The sequence below is a fragment of the Scyliorhinus torazame genome, chromosome 18 (assembly GCF_047496885.1).
Source record: "Scyliorhinus torazame isolate Kashiwa2021f chromosome 18, sScyTor2.1, whole genome shotgun sequence".
NCBI lineage: Eukaryota > Metazoa > Chordata > Chondrichthyes > Carcharhiniformes > Scyliorhinidae > Scyliorhinus > Scyliorhinus torazame.
In genome coordinates this window covers 71,998,234-72,014,990 of record NC_092724.1, presented here as the reverse complement: position 1 = coordinate 72,014,990, position 16,757 = coordinate 71,998,234, and the positions used below count along the sequence as shown (strand labels likewise).

Sequence of the window (16,757 nt, the reverse complement as noted above, 5' to 3'; positions counted from 1 at the left end):
AAATTAATATTCTGCCGAGGTTCTTATTTATCTTTCAGGCTCTCCCGATCTTTATACCAAAGGCCTTTTTTCGGAAAGTGGATACAATCATCAATGGGCGGGGAAGGTGCCGAGGCTGGGGAGGACCCTGCTACAGAGGCAGAGGCAGCAGGGGGGGTTGGCGTTATCAAACATGCTTCATTATTATTGGGCGGCGAATGTGGACAAGGTGCGGCGGTGGTGGGAAGGAGAAGGGGTAGAGTGGGTTAGGATGAAGGAGGAATCTTGTAAAGGGTCTAGTTTGAGGGCTATGGTGACAGCAGCCTTGCCAATGGCTCCGAGTAGGTATTCAGGGAGCCCAGTGGTGCAGTCCACGGTGAAGATATGGAATCAGCTGAGGAGGCATTTTAGGGTGGAAGGGATGTCGGTGCTAACGCCGCTGTGCGAGAATCATGGGTTTGAGCAGAGGGGGATGGATAGTTTAAACAGGAGATGGAGGGAAATGGGGCTGGTCAAGGTGAGGGATTTGTATTTGGAGGAAGGGGTTCGCCAGTCTGGAGGAGCTAAGGGAGAGGGTAGAGCTGCCGAGGGGTAGTGAGTTTGAGTTCAGGTATCTACAGGTTAGGGACTTTGCCCGAAAGGTCTGGAAGGGGTTCCCTAGATTGCCGGGATACACCCTGCTGGAGCGACTGCTGCTTCCAGATGTGGAAGGGGAGGGAAGAATTGGGGATATATACAAGTGGCTGGGGGAGCAGGGAGGCGAGCGGGTGGTGAAGATCAAGGAGAAATGGGAAGTGGAGTTGGGAATGGAGATCAATTGGGGAGTATGAAGTGAGGCACGGCGAAGGATAAACGGGACCTCCTCTTGTGCAAGGATGAGTCTGATACAGTTGAAGGTGGTGCACAGGGTGCATATGACTCGGGCAAGAATGAGTGGGTTCTTTCAGGGGGTAGCAGATGAGTGTGAGAGGTGTGGGCGGGGGCCAGCGAATTATGCGCACATGTTTTGGGGTTGTGAAAAATTGGGAAGATTCTGGGCAGGAGTGTTCGTGGTCTTAGCCAGGATAGGAGGGAGTGGACCCGGACCCTTTGGTGGCGATATTTGGGGTTTCAGAGAAGCCCGAGCTCATGGAGAGGAGGAAGGCCGATGTCTTGGCCTTCGCCTCTCTGATTGCACGGCGACGAATTCTGCTGGAGTGGCGGTCGGCATCGCCACCAGGGGTGGCAGCATGGTTGGGTGACCTGTATGACTTCCTGTGGTTAGAGAAGATAAAGTATGAGTTAAGGGGCTCTGCAGCGGAGTTTGAGAAAAGGTGGGGGGTGTTTGTGACCGTGTTTGAGGAGCTGTTCGTCGGAGTGGTGTGTGGTGGGGAGTGGGTGATGGGGAGGGGGGTTGGTGATGGGGCGGAGGGTTGAAAAAGGAGAAAAATCTGTACAACTGTATAGTTGTTGTTGGGAAGAATGTTTCCCCGGGTGTTTATTTGCTGTAACCTACTTTGATACAAGTTTGAATAAAATGCGTAAATTCTTTTTTATTTTTAAAAAAAAAAAGAACGTGGAGGGAAGGTTTATCTGTGTCACGCTCACATAAAATGCCGTTCCTGGCTTGATTTCTCCATTACAGTGGTGGGTGGACTGGGCATATTGATACTTGAAGTTCTGGAAAAAATTGGCCCAGATTTCAGAGGTACCAACACGTTCAAGAACTTTGGGAGAAAAAGCAGTTGGGAATGTTTCTGCAGTTTGCAAGGACAAAAACGTCATTAGTAGTTTGTATCAATGTTAAAGTAAAGAACTCACGCAATTATTGTTAGTGTTACTCAATAAACCTTCTGTTACTACTGGACGAGTTTGTGTCTTCTTCGTCGAGATTCAGAAAACCTCATCAGCAACCAAGGTTTGAGTAACACATATTACACTCCGTAGTATATCAAAACATACAAAGAAGTGTAATAAAAGATGATACAGGAGTGTAATAAAAGAGTGATGATGGCAAATTTGAAGGAGTAGGGGACAATACCTGAGGAGAGAGATCATTAACAAGATCAATGAAGGACTTCCGGTTGCGGCAATGCTGAGCTAAGTCGCACGTTCTGCAGCTCCCACCAGAAACGGACTTTTGGGCTTTTTTTTAGGGGCTCCAGCGGCATTTGTTCGATGGTTCCCAGTGTGGGAAGGCAACAGTACAATTTCCCCGGCACTGTATGGATTGGACCAGGTGTGGAGCGGTGAAAAAAGTAATTTTGGAGCAGCGAAAAGTGCGAGGGAGGAAAACCAAGATGGCGGCGGGTGGAGACCAGGTAGCATAGGTGCAGTGGTCGCAAGAGCAGCAGGAGTTTCTCAAGCGCTGCTTCACGGAATTGAAAGCAGAGCTGCTGGAGCCGATGAAGGTTTCGATCGGCAAGCTGGTTGAGACCCAGAAGGCCCAAGGGGCGGCGATCCGGGAGGTGCGGCAGAAGGCCTCGGAGAATGAGGACGAGATATTGGGCCTGGCAGTGAAGGTAGAGGCGCACGAGGCGCTGCATAAGAAATGGCAGGAGAAGAGTTATATCTGGGGGAAAGGCAATTATGATGCGATGAAGCAAGACTTATGATGCATCGGTTGGAGAGGAAAACTGCAGGGGTTGGGCACAGTGGAAATGTGGAGCTTGTTCAAGGAACAGCTACTGCATGTCCTTGATAAGTATGTACCTGTCAGGCAGGGAGGAAGTGGTCGAGCGAGGGAACCGTGGGTTACTAAAGCAGTCGAAACACTTGTCAAGAGGAAGAAGGAGGCTTATGTAAAGATGAGACATGAAGGTTCAGTTAGGGCGCTCGAGAGTTACAAGTTAGCTAGGAAGGACCTAAAGAGCGAGCTAAGAAGAGCCAGGAGGGGACATGGGAAATCTTTGGCAGGTAAGATCAAGGATAACCCTAAAGCTTTCGAGAGATATGTCAGGAATAAAAGAATGACTAGGGTAAGAGTAGGGCCAGTCAAGGACAGTAGTGGGAAGTTGTGCTTGGAGTCCGAGGAGATAGCAGAGGTGCTAAATGAATATTTTTTGTCAGTATTCACACAGGAAAAAGACAATGTTGTCGAGGAGAATACTGAGATTCAGGCTACTAGACTAGAAGGGCTTGAGGTTCATAAGGAGGAGGTGTTAAGTCCCCTGGGCCGGATGGGATTTATCCTAGGATTCTCTGGGAAGCTAGGGAGGAGATTGCTGAGCCTTTGGATTTGATCTTTAAGTCATCTTTGTCTACAGGAATAGTGCCAGAAGACTGGAGGATAGCAAATGTTGTCCCCTTGTTCAAGGAGGGGAGTAGAGACAACCCCGGTAACTGTAGACCAGTGAGCCTTACTTCGGTTGTGGGCATGGTCTTGGAAAGGTTTATAAGAGATAGGATGTATAATCATCTGGAAATGAATAATTTGATTAGAGATAGTCAACACGGTTTTGTGAAGGGTAGATCGTGCCTCACAAATCTTATGGAGTTCTTTGAGAAGGTGACCAAGCAGGTGGATGAGGGCAAAGCAGTTGATGTGGTGTATATGGATTTCAGTAAAGCGTTTGATAAGGTTCCCCATGGTAGGCTACTGCAGAAAATACAGAGGCATGGGATTCAGGGTGATTTAGCAGTTTGGATCATAAATTGGCTAGCTGGAAGAAGACAAAGGGTGGTGGTTGATGGGAAATGTTCAGATTGGAGTCCAGTTACTAGTGGTGTACCACAAGGATCTGTTTTGGGGCCACTGCTGTTTGTCATTTTTATAAATGACCTGGACGAGCGCGTAGAAGGATGAGTGAATAAATTTGCAGATGACACTAAAGTCGGTGGAGTTGTGGACAGTGCGGAAGGATGTTACAAGTTACAGAGGGACATAGATAAGCTGCAGCACTGGGCTGAGAGGTGGCAAATGGAGTTGAATGTAGAAAAGTGTGAGGTGATTCATTTTGGAAGGAATAACAGGAAGCAGAATACTGGGCTAATGGTAAGACTCTTGGTAGTGTGGATGAGCAGAGAGATCGCGGTGTCCAAGTACATAGATCCCTGATAGTTGCCACCCAGGTTGAGAGGGTTGTTAAGAAGGCGTATGGTGTGTTAGCTTTTATTGGTAGAGGGATTGAGTTTTGGAGCCATGAGGTCATGTTGCAGCTGTACAAAACTCTGGTGCGGCCGCATTTGGAGTATTGCGTGCAATTCTGGTCGCCGCATTATAGGAAGGATGTAGAAGCATTGGAAAGGGTGCAGAGGAGATTTACCAGAATGTTGCCTGGTATGGAGGGAAGATCTTATGAGGAAAGGCTGAGGGACTTGAGGCTGTTTTCGTTAGAGAGAAGGTTAAGAGGCGACTTAATTGAGGTATACAAGATGATCAGAGGATTAGATAGGGTGGACAGTGAGAGCCTTTTTCCTCGGATGGTGATGTCTAGCATGAGGGGACATAGCTTTAAATTGAGGGGAGATAGATATAGGACAGATGTCAGAGGTAGGTTCTTTACTCGGAGAGTAGTAAGGGCGTGGAATGCCCTGCCTGCAACAGTAGTGGACTTGCCAACACACTAAGGGCATTCAAATGGTCATTGGATAGACATATGGACGATAAGGGAATAGTGGGCTTTAGAGTGGTTTCACAGGTCGACGCAACATCGAGGGCTGAAGGGCCTGTACTGCGCTATAATGTTCAATGTTCTAAGTTCGAGGACATGGAGAATCGGTCGAGGAGGAAGAACCTGCGGATTCTGGGTCTCCTGGAGGGAGTGGAGGGGTTGGATGCTGGAGCATACGTGGTCACGATGCTGAACACATTAATGGCGCGGGTGCCTTTCCGAGGCCCCTGGAGCTGGATGGAGCCCACCGAGTCCTGGCGAGGAGGCCCAAGTCTAACGAGCCGCGGCAGGTGGTATTGGTGCGGTTCCACCGCTTGGCGGACAGGGAGTGTGTCCGAAGATGGGCAAAAAAGGAGCAGAGCAGCAGAATGCAGAGGTCCGTATATACCAGGACTGGAGCGCGGAGGTGGCCAAGAGGAGGGCCGGGTACAATCGGGCTAAGGCGGTTCTGCATCGGAAGGGGGTGAAGTTTGGAAAGCTGTAGCCGGCGCGACTGTGGGTCACGTTTAAGGACCAACACCATTACTTTGAGACGCCGGAGGAGGCGTGGACCTTTATTCAGGCCGAAAAGTTGGACACGGACTGCGGGTCGGTTGTGAGGGGATGTAGCGCGTGCGGGGGGGGCGGGGGGGGGGGGGCTACTGTGGTCACTGTGTTTTGGGGGATGTTCTGTACTGTTTTCTTGGGTGCTGGGCAGGGTAGAGTGAAATGGTATAAAGTGGGGGTTTTGTGGGAGTGTGGGCGTCGGTGGTTGGAAAGTAGGGGCCCTATTGGCGGGGGGTGGGGGGAAGGAGATGGGAGGCCCGAGGTGGGGGAGCTGGGATTAGGCCGCAAAAGGGAGCTGCGCCAGAGAAGGCAGGGCCGGTTTGATGGAAAGCGCAGGCTTTTTCCCGTGCTGGGGAAGGAAGGGGGCGGGACCGGGCGGTGTTGGAGAGGAGTGCCCGCTGATGGACAGGAGGCGGGGGGGGAGACTACCACACTGGGGGGTCCATGGAGTGGCGGGAGCGGCCGGGGTCAGCAGGAGTCAGCTGACTTACGGGAGTGCTATGGGGGGAGCAACGCAGCGAGGGGGGGGACTTAGCTGGGAGGGGGAGGGGGAGGGGGGAACTGGGTTGCTGCTGCATTGGCCAAAGGGGAGCTGGAGCTCGGAGAGAGAGTCGGGTCGGGGGTAAATGTCTTCCTCCTCTTGCGCCAGACTTAGCCTGATACAATTTAAGGTTCTTCACAGAGCGCATATGACAGGGGCGAGGCAGAGCAGGTTCTTTGGGGTGGAAGAGAGGTGTGGGAGGGGCTCGGGGAGCCCAGCAAATCACACCCACATGTTCTGGACGTGCCCGTCACTGGATTGGTTCTGGAGGGACGTTGCGAGGACGGTGTCTAAGGTGGTGAAAACCCGGGTTAAGCCGAGCTGGGGGTTAGCACTATTTGGGGTATCGGACGAGCCGGGAGTGCAGGAGGCGAAAGAGGCCGGTATTCTGGCCTTTGCGTCCCTGGTAGCCCGGCGGAGGATTCTGCTACAGTGGAAGGATGCGAGGCCCCCAAGCGTGGAAGCCTGGATCAGCGACATGGCAGGGCTCATTAAATTGGAGAGGGTAAAATTTGCCTTGAGAGGGTCTGTGCAAGGGTTCTTCAGGTAGTGGCAACCGTTCCTAGACTTTCTAGCGGAGCGTTAGGAGGTGGTCAGCAGCAACCCGGGAGGAGGAGGGGGGGGGGGGGGGGGGGCGGTGTACTTTGTGTTTACTACTGTGTTTATGTAGTTGTAAGATGTTTATTTATGCGTTCTTTGTTTTTCTTTTTTTTGTAAACATGTATAAATTTGAATAAAAATATATATTTTTTAAAACAATATCAATGAAGATGGGGGCCTGCTTCTGCGCTGTAAATTCTATGATATGGTTCTGGGAGCCTGAAATAAGGACACCTCCATTGCGTGGAACGCAAGACATCTAAACTCCGCCATCTTTACGAGTACAGGGACAAACTCTAATTATGTGAAGTCCATTACCAGCAATACAAGGACAGGTATAATATAGGGCATGTGACAAGCTTGTCAACGAAAGCCAACTTAGACCAGTCCAATGGTGCCACTCAATAGCAGAGAGGTCATTCAACCACTATCAAGTTGTAGTAACAACAACATGTTTACCAGTTGCATCATGGAAGTAAAATTCTGACCTTTCAAGAGAATTTAATCACACTGTACCACTTTCGTTCAGCATTCAAACCTTGAGATTCCAAAGGTTTATGAAGCTCAAGCTTATAAAACAATCTGAAATGAATCAGTAACACTGACCTCAGCGGCTCACGCGTCAGGTTAATGGTTGAAGATGTTTGTTCACAGATCAGAGTGGTGAGGTTCAAATCGACAGTAGCAACATTCAATCTCAGAATCAGCTTGCAAAGATACCTCAAAATGTCCCAGGGGAATGGGAGCTGTAGAATACTGGCTGGAGTCAGTAAACCTGCCTCGAGCTCCAATACAAAGGGCAATTGTGACAGAGACAGCTAGAAACAGATTGATTACAACAGTGCAATCCTGGTCCAGTGTGCTCAAAGAGATGCTGATTCGGTGATCTTGCAACTACTGATATGCACTTCAGTGAGACAATGACATTGTCACGCCAGAAAGAGATTTAGTTTACATGTAATATCCAAATGATCAGAAAACAATTTCCAGTGCAATTGCTAGGTGCTCAATGCATCAAAATAATTAAATATATTTCCCTTCTTCAGTGTTGTGAAGAAGCGTCATATGGACTGGAAATATGAACTGTGTTTCTCCTCCACAGATGCTGCCAGATCTGCTTGAGTTTTTTCTGCATTTTTCCCCCAATTTCCAGCATCCGCAGTATTTGCTTTTATACAGATTTATTCCCTTTTGATCTGGGCCTCACTCACTCTCACTCTAGCTGAGAACAAGGGGCGGGATTCTCTGATCCTGAGGCTAAGTGTTGACGCCGTCGTAAACGCTGTCACGTTTTATGACGTCGTCAACAGGCCCTCAGGAGCAGGGACCCTGCACCCTACAGGGGCCAGCATGGAATGACTCACGCAGCACCAGCTGCCGATACTGGCGTCAAACGGGCGCTGGTCTGCGCATGCGCGCTGCGACCAGCGCAAACTCACACATGCGCACTGCTTCCGTCTCCGCGCCGGCCCCGACGCAACATGGCGTAGAGCTACAGGGCCCGGCGCGGAGTAAAAGAGGCCCCCACCAGGAGAAGCCGGCCGCCGATTGGTAGGCCCTGATCGCGGGCCAGGCCACAGTGGAGGCCCCCACGGGGTCGGACTCCCCCTCCCCAGGCCACCCCCGCAGGATGGATGCCGAGGACCCACCGGGTAGGACCACATGTGAACGCCGCCAGCGGGACTTGGCCTATCTCGGCTGCCTCTTGGTCCATCCCGAGCGGAGAATCGGTGGGGGGAGGCCACGTAGAGAGGCCCCCGACCGGCGCCACCCCCGACGCCGATTCTCTGGTGACCAGAGAATCGACGGACCAGCGTCGGGGCGGCATTGCATGAATCGTGCCGGGCCCGCATTGCATGAATCGTGCCGGGCCCGGCAATTCTCTGACTCGGCCCGGAGTCAGAGAATCCTGCCCATGATACTTGCATATCTCACTTTGTTCTCGGCACTGGGCTGGATTCTCCGTTCCCCCAGCCACATGAGTCTTGGTGGCGTGACGTTCGCTGGCGACGGGATTCTATCTTCCCGCCGCTTGACAATGGGATTTCATAGCATCATAGAATTTACAATGCAGGAGGCCATTCGGCCCACCGAGTCTGCACTGGCCCTTGGAAAGAGAGGAGCCTATCCAAGCCCATGCCTCCACCCTAGTCTTGTAAAGCAGCAATCCCACGAAGGGTAATTTATCATGGCCAATCCACCTAACCTGCCCATCTTTGGATTGTGGGAGGAAACCGGAGCACCCGGAGGAAACCCATGCAGACCCGGGAAGAACGTGCAGACTCCGCACAGACAGTGACCCAAGCTGGGAATCAAACCTCGGACCCTGGAGCTGTGAAGTAACAGTGCTAACCACTGTGCTACCGTGCCGCCCCCAATGGGATTTCCCATTGAAACCATCCCATGCTGCTGGGAAACATGTGGGCGGGAATGCACTGCCAGCGGGAAAAATTCATCATTACAGTCGGAGATTTACCGCCATTCACCAGGAACATCCGGATAAAAGCAAATTGTGGCAGATGCTGAAATCTGAAACCAAAAGAGAAAATGCTGGAAAATCTCAGCTGGTCTGGCAGCATCTGTAGGGAGAGAAAAGAGCTAACCTTTCAAGTCCAGGTGATCCTTTGTCAAAGCTCACCCTTTGACAAAAGCTCCATCTTTGACAAAGGGTCATCTGGACTCAAAATGTTAGCTCTTTTCTCTCCTTACAGATGCTGCCAGACATGCTGAGATTTTCCAGCATTTTCTCTTTTGGAACCAGGAACATCTATTCTGCAGAGAGGATGAAGGGGTGAGCTGAAAATATTTGCAGGATATTTTGGAAAACTATTATCTCAAACTGACTGAGTACTGGGAAATCTCATTTGCATTCCACACGGTGGGCTGAACCTCCATCCCATATCACTAGTGAGAGTTCACCCTCTTCACAGCAACATCAGAAATGTAAATGAAACCAGGATACCTGCCAAACTGAGAGGGAACAATCTTCAAACATTGCAATTGCAATCTTTACTGAGTTTTTAATAAACTGTTGCAGGATTTGACAGACACAGGCGGCTGAACTTTCCTCTTTGGTTTGGGAAGCGGGAGATTTCCCGATGTTAAATTCCTGAGTTGGATTCTGGACATCGGAGTTGGACTGGAGTCGGGGCTGCCGCTTCCTGACCCAGGCCCCAGAAGGGCTGGTTTAGCTCAGTGGGCTAGACAGCTGGTTTGTGATGCAGAACAAGACCCGCAGGTTCAATTCCCGTAGCAGCTTACCCGAACAAGCGCCGGAATGTGGCGAGTAGGGGATTGTCACAGTAACTGCATTCTTGTGACAATAAAAGGTTATTATTAGGTAGAAATGGAGGTGGACGGATTATGGAGCCAGCAGATTAGATGGACTGCCTCTATTCACTGGGATATCGGCCCAGTTTTCCACATGGGTGTTAAGCCCTTAAACCCTCATCCCATGTCCCTCATATCGCCCATACCCCTCCATCCTCCCCAAACCTCCGCCCTGCCAACATGCCCATTCACGCTGTATCTATTAAGTACAGAATTCATGAGCCACATAAAATGTGGCACGGTGGCAGAGTGGTTAGGACTGCTGCCCCACAGCGCCAGGGTCCCGGGTTCAATTCCAGCCTTGGATGACTGTGTGTGGAGTCTGCACGTTCTCCCCGTGTCTGTGTGGGTTTCCTCCGGGTGCTCCAGTTTTCTGTCCAAAGTCCAAAGATATGCGGGTTATGTGGATTGGCCATGATAAATTGCCCCTTGGTGTCCAAAAGTTAGATGGCGTTACAGGGTTGTGGGTGTAAGGGGGACAATAGACTAGATGGACCAAATAGCCTTCTCCTGCACTGTAGGGATTATATAGTTCTATAACAAGACTGGGAGCCTTTGAAATGCATTGGCGCAAATCTTTGAATCATCTGAAACTGAACACACAACTGAAGATGCACCTTGGGACGCTAAGGGGCAAGGAAGAGTGCGAGGGCGAGGCAAAGGGTTACTGTGAATGTTCCATGAATTCAGATCCTTTAGACTTGTCTTAACATTTTCACAGCGTTTTTTACTGTGGCCCTATTTGCTGCTAGCCCTCATTTGCTCTGATTTTGCTTTCTACTTTTCTTTCATTTCTATCTTTGTTTCTCTCCTGTGTCTGCCTGCTCAGGGCCCCAAGCACCTGCCACACAGCATAAGCAAATACCCTGAGGGGATATTGGTCCCGGTCTTACTGTGATGCAACCCAAGCAGTTTGTACAGGTCCCATTTTCCTGAGATTCGGTCCCAATGCCTCAGTAATCCAAATCTCTCCCTCTGACGCCAAAAAGTACCAGGGGGAGAGGCAAAAACAGTACTGGATTAAACCTCACACTGTGGACTCAATAGGCGGACTCATAGACACTCTGTCCAAAGAGTCAAATTAATGGTTTTGAACTGCTTGCTGCTTTTTCCAACCCTCGTTCTCAGTATTTCCCATCTCCCCCTCAATCTCCTGCATCCTGGCACACTGACCCCACCATTCCAAGCCTTAGCGCTGCTGCTCTATATTTCAGTTTCACAGACTTGGCACTTTACAAAGTAACTCTCAGTCCTCGTTCATTGGCGGATTTGAATGTTTACTAATATAAAGAAGCTCTGCAGAGAATGGCTCAACAAACAGTGAGGCAACAATTGATTGTTAGAGGAAACTCAGTGAAACAGGATGTCTGTCCATTGCTGGGTGGGGTTTGTGTGTCAGTTATGAGTGTGGAGAGAGACAATAGCCTTAGTATCGAAGGAAACTCCTTCAATACTGAAAAGATTAACATGATTGCTGATGAAATCAGATGGCAATGCCACAAATTCCAACTTGGTCATACTGAACGGTTATTAAAATATTAGAAAGGGGCTTGTTTAAAATGGGGATTCGGGCAGCACGGTGGCAGAGTGGTTAGCATTGCTGCCTCACGGTGCCGAGGTCCCAGGTTCAATCAAGGCTCTGGGTCACTGTCCATGTGGGTTTTGCACACTCTCCCCGTGTTTGCGTGGGTTTCGCCCCCACAACCCAAAGATGTGCAGGGTAGTTGGATTGGCCACGCTAAATTGCCCCTTAATTGGAAAAAAAATTGGGTACTCTAAATGTATTTTAAAAAAGGGGATTAAAGATGATGATGATGATGATAGGATAATATGGAGAGCCCATAATACGGAGAGCCCACTCGACACACAGGGTGCAATCCAGTGGCCGCATTGCGGTTGAGCGAGAGCACAAGGTGGCCGATGAATCTGGGAGAGGTCTCGCACGTGTCTCCCGGCAGCCACCGTGCCTCACGGGATACTCCCAAGTCCTGCGAGACATCAGAATTGGAACTCCGCCTAAAAGGGCTGGGACCAAACGGCGCTCGCTAAAGTAGGTTGTAAACCTACACAAGGCCTACCTACCTGGCATCTACAGGTCTTCCTCGATTTACCGGCCTCCCCAGAGAGGCTACAGCCAGGCGCCAATCAGTACTGGTCCACAAGATTGTGGACCAGGCGGAAAGGCACCCAGTCCATTGGAGGCCCCTGGGTGGTCAGAGATAGTGCTGGATGGCCCCCTGGCCCTCCCACTGGAAAGTGCGCACCTTGGCACTGCCACCCTGGCACTGCCAAGGTGCCCGGGTGGCATTGTCAGGCTGGCCGGAGCACGACCTGGGTGCCAGGGTGGCAGTACAATGGTGCCCAGGTGCCAGGGCGGCACTGCCAAGTTTCAGGGCCTTAACAGCGCCCATGAACGGAGGGTTTGAAGGGTAGGAGCGTGCAGGGCAGGTATATACGGGCCTCTGGGAGGCCTGAAGAGGGGGGCCCACAGGGTCCCCATAGTGGGGTGTCCTCACTTGGGTGGGGTTAGTGCCCATGTGTGTGATGGGTGACATTTCCCATTGGTGGGGGCCCACAAGCTCACTTAAAGATCGGGGCACCCTTTCCAAATGTCGGCCCGATCTTGGAGTTCAGCTCCCCAGTGCTGAAAAATATTTAAGTTAGGGTTAAACCGGTGAAAAACTCCACTTGGCCCAAAACGTGTCTAACTGTCATTGAATAGCGGCCGGAAACTCCCTGAAAACCCACCACAAATAAACTTAGAAACGTTTTCATGGAATTCCGCCCACACTCCTTTATTATTTCCTCCTTCAAAAGATCAGCAGCTATAGACATGTTGAAAGTACCGACTAAGTGCACACAACTATACAAGGTGTGTGGCTCATTGGGTAATCCTTTTATCCACTGGTCAAGAGATTGAGAGTTCAAATCCCACTTTCAGCCTATATTCCAGACTCGCCTTCCACTCTGAAGGAGTGCTGCACTGATCGAGAAATTGTCTATTGAAGACAGGAATCCAAAGTTCCGGTCTCTCTGGTGGATACTAAAGATGAAGAACAGCACGAGAGTTTTTATTGGTCACAGGTTATCTGGTCATTATCACATGGCTGCCTGTGGGAGCTTGCTATGCCCATATTTTCTGCCATCTTTGCTACATTGCAACAGTGACCACACTTGAAAAGCACTCCACTGGCTGCAAAGTACATTCTGAGATTATCTAAATACTCGCAGTTCTTTTTTAAGATTCTGTAACTCCAAGGAATTGGATTGGATTGGATTTGTTTATTGTCACGTGTACCGAGGTACAGTGAAAAGTATTTTTCTGCGAGCAGCAGAATTGCCAAAATATTTCAGTTCGGGAGGTTTGGTTCGAATTTCGGTCGTTTTTTTAGGACAGGGTAAGCGGCCATTCTTCCCACAGAGTTACCAATTAAGGGCCGAGTGATTTACCCTGGGATTTACTGAACCTCGGTTAAACACTAAAACCCTGTGACCAACATGAGGCTCTGTACAGAGAGGGACGTTTGCCCATTCTCCAATGTCTGGAGTTCCCAACCTGCCAGGATTGTCCTGGAGTCTTCAGAGACCAAAGATTCATCTCCAGGAGAAACCTCGAGAGCAAAATCACAGCAGCATTAATAAAAAGGATAATTTTATTTCCTGTGAACACACTGTACTAGTTAGAATAATGTTGCGGGTGGTATTTGGGGGGGGGGGGGAGGGGATGTTTGACTAGGTGAAGAAATTGAACCTGGGAGTCATGTGATTAAACCACCAGCAATAGGCCCAACTGAAGATGGCCAGTTCTAAGATGGCAGGGCAGCAGCAACCCGATCTACAGCTAGAGTTAGTCTACAGGTAATACCCTCACCATCTGGACACAAGCAACTGCTGGAAGAATGAAGGGCTGAATGACCTTGTTTGTGAGGTAAAATTTTATGAGTAACAATTCCCCATTGAGGTGATTTAATTGTTGAGAGTGAATCCTGGATCCTTTCTGATGTACCGCATGGGGCCCCCATAATGGAGGGCACGTGCCCCTCGCTTGGAGGGCACAGCAACCCAGTCCAGGTTCCACCTGTTCAACCTGGTCAAACAGCTCAAAGGTAAATCAATCCAATTCCATTGGATCCAACAAAACAATTCTGTTGAACTCCTCGGTGATGTTGTCCTTGGAAGGTTCATCTTTAATTCCTGAAGACTCCAGGGCAAACCTGGAGGGTTGGCAACTCTCATTTCACAAGAGGCAAAGAACAAGGGACATCAGCAGCCCTTACCAGGATCACACAAATAAAACAGGGCTGATTTTCCCAATAATTTCAGCTTTCAGAGCTTAGAGGTGGGGGTCTTAAACAGTGATGCCAGTTTGGACTTCCGGTGGCGGCTATGAGGGAGTAAGTTGCACACTTGGTGGCTCCCGCTCTGGCCGGGCTTTTGGACCTTTTCCCCTGACTTTTTTGCGCTGGATTGGAAAGTAATAGCACTCAGGCACTGAATCCATACAGAGGTGTATGGAACTAAGAAGTAGGAAGGATCGCAAACAGCTAAAGAAGTGGGCAAGCAAGGTCAAAGGGGAGATTCTGAGGGATGTGGCCGATGTCCAGACCCAAGCACCACCAGCTCAGCCGACAATGGAGCACCTGTTGCAGGTTATGCAGGAGAACTTCCCAGCACTGAAAAGTGATCATTTGGAACCGCTCCAGAAATCGTTCGACTGAATTGAGAAGAGGCTGGATGGCCAGGCTGAGAAGATCCAGGAGCTGGAGAAGACGGTGGAGGAGCAGACGGACTTTCAAACGGTGGCAGACATGGAGATTCGAAGGTTGAGAGACTTTGTGGTGAACCACTGTATTAGGGGATGTAAGGTAGGACCTGCACTACAGGTTCGCCGGGAGCTCCTGCCAGCTGGCTCCGCCCAGGGAGAATTGTATAAATATTCATGACCTCCAGTGCCCTGCCATTTCGCCAGCTGAAGTAGGAGGCCACGCATCTGACTGTAATAAAGCCACAGTTGTACCCAACTTTAGTCTTTGTGCAATTGATCGTGCATCAGGGGATCACACCAAGGCCCCCACCTCCCTCCTGTGACATCTCCATTGCCCCCACATTTTGAGGATAGCCGCCACCACCGGGCTCGTGGTGAAGCGGACCTTGGAGGAAGCAGGCAGCGGCGCCGTCACCAGCGCCTCAGGCTCGTGCCCACACAGGACGCCATCTCCAGCCTCTTCCATGTCGCCTCACCCCCCATCACCCACTGACGCACTATCGCCACATTGGCGGCCCAATAATACTCAGAGGTTAGGCAGCGCCAACCCCCCCTATCCCTGCACCGCTCCAGGAACACCCTTCTCACCCTCGGGGTCTTCTGCGCCCACACAAAGCCCATAACACTCCTGTTAACCGCCTGAAGGCGGCCCGAGGGATCATGATGGGGAGGCATTGGAACAGGAACAAAAACCTCGGGAGCACCGTCATTTTAACTGACTGCACCCTAGCCGCCAGGAGAGTGGCAGCACGTCCCACCTCTTAAACTCCTCCTCCATCTGCTCCACCAGCCTCGTGAAGTTAGCTTATGTAGGGCCCCCAGCTCCTAGGCCACCTGGACTTCCAGGTACCTGAAACTCCTCTCTGACCTTTTTAGCGGGAGCTCACAAATCCTCCTCTCCTGGTCCCCTGGGTGCACTACGAACAACTCGCTCTTCCCCATATTAAGCTTGTACCCGGAGAAATCTCCAAACTCCCTAAGGATCCTCATCACCTCCGGCATTCCCCCCACCGGGTCCGCCACATATAGCAGCAAATCATCCGCATAGAGCAACACCCGATGCTCCTCCCCAGCCCCCTCCAGTTCCTCGACTCCCTCAACGCCGTTGCCAGGGGTTAAATCGCCAGCGCAAAGAGCAGGGGGGACAGGGGACACCCCTGCCTCGTCCCCCGGTGTAGCCGGAAATACTCTGACCTCCTTCTGTTCATGGCCACACTCGCCACCGGGGCCTCATATAGCAGCCTCACCCACCTGACGAACCCCTCCCCAAACCTTTTCAACACCTCCCACAGGTACCCCCCCCATTCCACCCTATCAAAGGCCTTCTCCGCATCCATCGGCCGCCACATCTCCACGTCCCCTTCCACCGCCAGCATCATTATAACATTCAAGAGCCTCCGTACATTAGTATTCAACTGCCTCCCTTTCACAAACCCCGTCTGACCCTCGTGTATGACCTGCGGCACACAGTCCTCTATCCTCATGGCCAAAATCTTTGCCAGCAACTTTGCATCTACATTAGGAGTGAGATCGGCCTGTATAACCCACACTGTAGGGGATCCTTGTCCTGCTTCAGGATCAGGGAAATCAACGTTCTAGACATCGTCCGGGGCAGAGCCCCCCCCCCCCTCCTTGCCTCGTTGAAGGTCCTTACCAACAGCGGGCCCAGCAGGTCCGAATGCTTCTTGTAAAATTCAACCGGGAACCCATCCGGCCCCAGTGCCTTCCCCGCCTGCATGTTCCCTATCCTTTTGACCAACTCCTCCAACCCAACCGGCGCCCCCCAACCCCGCCACCTGCCCCTCCTCCACCCTCGGAAACCCAGCCGGTCCAGGAAGCGACCCATCCCTCCCTCCTCCAGTGGGGGCTCAGACCGGTACAGTTCCTCGTAGAAGGTCCCTGAAGACCCCATTGATACCCACCCCACTTTCGCACTATGCTCCCTCCTCCATCCCTAACTCCCCCGATCTCCCTAGCTGCCTCCCGCTTCCGAAGCTGGTGCGCCAGCATCCGGCTCGCCTTTTCTCCGTATTCATATATCGCCCCCTGCGCCTTCCTCCACTGCGCCTCCGCCTTCCTGGTGGTCAACAAATCAAACTCCAGCCTGGAGCTACGCCACTCCCTAAGCAATCCCTCCTCCGGGGCCTCCCGTCCCTCATGTCCACCCCTCACCATCTCCCCCACCAACATCTCCCTCTCTCTCCTCTCCCCCCTCTCCTTGTGTGCCCTAATGGAGATCAGCTCTCCTCTGACCACCGCCTTCAGCGCCTCCCAGACCACCCCCTACTTGCACCTCCCCATTATCATTGGCCTCCAGGTACCTCTCTATACACATCCGGACCCACCCGCTCACCTCCTCGTCCGCCAGCAACCCCTCCTCGAGGCGCCACAGCGGGCGCTGGTC

General features: G+C 51.3%; 2 protein-coding genes across 2 annotated transcripts in view; one reads left to right on the top strand and one right to left on the bottom strand.

The window, feature by feature from the left end:
* LOC140395754 (PALM2-AKAP2 fusion protein-like) overlaps positions 1-1,743 on the bottom strand; it is a 34,526-nt gene extending 32,783 nt beyond the window's left edge. Inside the window, exon 1 of the mRNA XM_072483909.1 lies at positions 1,567-1,743. Within this exon, the coding sequence (XP_072340010.1) occupies positions 1,567-1,743 (177 nt within the window). The remainder of the gene's footprint in view (positions 1-1,566) is intronic.
* Positions 1-16,757, top strand: part of LOC140395294 (scaffold attachment factor B1-like) — a 525,130-nt gene that overhangs the window by 169,173 nt on the left and 339,200 nt on the right. The window lies entirely within an intron of this gene.